The sequence below is a fragment of the Gavialis gangeticus genome, unplaced genomic scaffold, assembly GCF_001723915.1.
Source record: "Gavialis gangeticus isolate Ggan-Ray unplaced genomic scaffold, GavGan_comp1, whole genome shotgun sequence".
In the NCBI taxonomy this organism is placed as follows: Eukaryota; Metazoa; Chordata; order Crocodylia; family Gavialidae; genus Gavialis; species Gavialis gangeticus.
The window spans coordinates 53,428,044-53,431,523 of record NW_017729025.1 but is presented as its reverse complement, the minus strand read 5'-3'; the positions used below and the strand labels follow the sequence as shown (position 1 = coordinate 53,431,523).

Genomic DNA, 3,480 nt, shown 5'->3' with positions numbered 1-3,480 from the left:
AGGTATTTTTTAGGCTTTCACATACAGCAGGGATTCCCTGATCAAAAGGGAGCAAGACCTCTTTGCAGAATTTTGATAAGCATAGGAACTGCACTGCAGAAACAGTATTACAAATCTAATGGGAAAGAATGCAGGAGGCTTGTTCAAAATTCTAATGTACAAGAATTTTCACAGCTTTCCATCAGGTGGCAGCTGCTCTTTCATTGGGAAATATAACAAATTTTTAAGTTGTTTTGGCACATGTTCAGAGGGCAAAATGGAAGAAATCTCTCCATTATGATGCACCCTCACTATTGCAAGCAAGTCCTTCTGGTGTGAGAGTGGTATCGTTTCAGGTTTCTCTACTACCAAGGTCTTCCCACTAAGGACCAAATTCAGGAAACAGTCCTAGTCCCCTCTTAAAATTCTAATAAGGAATCTAAGAACCATAGTAGCCTCTGTCACAGCTGTATCTAAATGCTCAGTGCTGGAGGCCTCAGGGATAACACATTAATCAGAGGTGCGTACCACAACATCACGATGTATGAGAAGAGCTTCAGTTCCTTGAAGTTCCCCCTCATTTCTGGCTTCAACTTCAGCCAGAAATAGAAAATGAGAGGACTTGCACCTTCCCAGGCAAAATGACAATGGAATAGGGCAGTAGGAAAGAACAGCTGCTTTTACGGGAGGATTTAAATCTTATAGCAGCTCCAAATGGAACACAGCATATATCACAAGGTGGCTGTAGTGCAACAGTGACATGCTACACACAACAGCAACACACTGACCTGCTGCTGACGTGCTCCCACTCCTTCAGGGTACAGGTGCCAGTGTGAATGAAGATACCCCCCTGCCATTCGAAGGTTCTTCATTGTGATGACAGAGCCATATGCCAGATCTAAAAGAAACAGAAGGGGAGACAGATCTGTGGCAGCTCTCCCATAAAACATCACTCCATAGTCAGACTGCACTGCAGGGACTAACAGAACAGGTTCCAACCTTTATTTCAAGCAAGCCCATTCCCACCTGCCCCCGCCATGATATATCATTACAAACAACTTACTATCAACTAGCAGAGGATAGATGTACACCTTGCTGGGGTCGTTTGACCCCAGTACTCTTTCCTGCCATGGCAGGGGGTCGGACTTGATGATCTGCTCAGGTCTCTTCTGACCCTAGAAACTATGAAACTAACCTACTACTTACAAACTATTATTAAACACTTTCAGCAATACTGCAGAACTAGAGTAACACACAACATCTGCTTTTGGAGAAAGAGCACAGAAAGGAGATTATACCAACAGAACATTTTTTCTTTTGATTTTTTGATTATTTTGAATACGTAGAAGTTTCAGGGTTTTTTTTCTTTAAAGAGCATAATCAACTATGACCTAAGTAATTCTAAAAAAAAACAGTTTCAGATCCTGCACATGCCCAAGTCCTCCTGCCAATGTTTGTTGTTTTAGAACCTAACCTTCTCCCCCATTTATCCCCCCACTTTGTTTTTCTTTCCCTTATTGCTATCAGAAAGACTCATATAAGCAATAGGAAAAAATGGCAGACTGACTACATGGGGGGATGTAGGGAACTCAGCATGTACTCACACTGCTGTCAAATACACAAAGCAAAGCTCTCTCTCATCGTTAATTCCTAGGAAGCTTTCTTGGAGTAGCCAAGAGTGATCCAGATCCTCAGCCTCAGTACTTTGTGCCCTTCAGCTGTTCAAAGGAGATATTAAAACAAGCTTAACTAGCTGCCAACTAGCCCCTAGCACAGCAGACATGGCTGGAGAAAGGGAGAGAATTTGGCCGGAGCACCACTGCACTCTGGCAGTCCCCTGCTGCTGGAACAGGGGACAGTTGGGCAAAAGCTGAAGCAGTACTAAAGCTGCTTTAAATGACATGAGGGAAATCTATGGTCCTAACTCTGGATCTGAGAACCACAAAATAACATAAAGCCAACTTTGGCTTCCCTAATTAATAGCTTATTTAGTCTTAAAAGCTTTTAACAAATCCGTTATCATCATATAGCAAATCACCAGTCTGATCAGCTGGCTATCTGCTGTACCCAGCCTTACATTAAATACAGTTCAGCTGGACCTAAGGCTCTGATTCCAAGTATGTATTCTGAGTTCACATTTTCAATGTAAGCCCTTCTCTTGCCCAGATGGATACAAATCCAACACGCATCATGTTATCCAACACCTAAAACAAACAAGGGAAACTGCCAAGTCTTGTTTCATTGATCCAAGCAGAGTAAAGGACAAAAAAGCAAGGCAAAAGCAGCAGTGGCAAAAAAATAATCCAAACCGTAACCATTTCTCAAATATTATTAAAAAATAAAGAAAAGAAACTTGTAACGAGACACTGGATCAGGCACGTATGCCTTAAGCTTCTGATGAATAAGATGACCCTGAAGAAAGGCACAGGGATCTAACCTTGAGAATGCAGGCTTTATTTGGACTGATCCACCTGTCAAACTGACCCACTGGCTTACAAGGGGTTTGGATTTCAAGACTGTTATGTTTTGTTTTGCCTGTATGGTGATGTTGATTGCATTAGTCTGAGCTGTTTATTCTCCAAAGGTCCTGAACACTTACGCTCTGGAATGGAGACATTGTGAAGATTGTTCCCAATCAGCCGGGACTGAAAAGCAGAGCTGTAGAAGCCATCACCAGGTCCACTAGAAGAGAGCAAAGAATGTACAGACCATGAGTCTACGAGAATGTATAAGCTAGGAATTAAATCATTTTTAAGCAAGAAACATGTAAAACCACTAGTCCAGGGGTCAGCAACCCCTGGCATGCATGCCAAGCATGGCATACGAGGCCATTTTGCTTGGCACACCGTGGCCAGCCCCAGCTCCACATAGCTGCTGCTAGCGATGGAGCCCAGGCTGCTCCCAGCAGGGCTTGCAGCATCCCAGCTGCCTGCAGGGAGCAGCCCAGGATTGCAGCTGGAAGCAGGTCCCCAGAGCCGGGGCCAGCTGCAGTCGTGAGGCTCCGAACAGCTGTGCCAGGCTTTGGCATCAGCTCTGCACCGGCACATGCAGGTGGTGGGGGAGGGGGATGAGGCAGCACAGCCCTGGTCTCTCCCCCACTACCGGCACTGAGGTGATGAGCCCAGCTGCCCGCTGCTTGCTGCAGCTGCCCAGACCCCAGGCTGGCTACAAACAGCTGTGCCGGGCTCATCACTTCCATGCTGGGAGTTGGGGAGAGACCAGGGCTGCACTGCCTCAGCCCCCTCCCCAACCACCTGTTCCCAGACATGCCTGCACACGCCAGTATGGAGCTGATGCCAGAGCCCGGACCCCGGCACAGTTGTTTGGAGCCTCCTGGCTGCAGCTGGCCCCGGCTCTGGGAAGCTGCTGCCCACCGGGATCCCAGACTGCTCCCAGCAGGCAGCTGGGATGCTGCAAGCCCTGCTGGGAGCAGCCTGGGCTTCAGCAGCTACCCAGAGCCAGGGTAGCTGCTGGCAGCCACAGAGCCCAGGCTGTGGGGCA

At 47.0% G+C, this 3,480-nt stretch overlaps 1 protein-coding gene across 1 annotated transcript in view; it reads right to left on the bottom strand.

The window, feature by feature from the left end:
* POMT2 (protein O-mannosyltransferase 2) overlaps positions 1-3,480 on the bottom strand; it is a 46,827-nt gene that overhangs the window by 30,289 nt on the left and 13,058 nt on the right. The window contains exons 8-9 of the mRNA XM_019518749.1: positions 2,579-2,661; positions 768-877 (exon numbers count right to left, since the gene is read on the bottom strand). Of these exons, the coding sequence (XP_019374294.1) occupies positions 768-877; positions 2,579-2,661 (193 nt within the window). The remainder of the gene's footprint in view (positions 1-767; positions 878-2,578; positions 2,662-3,480) is intronic.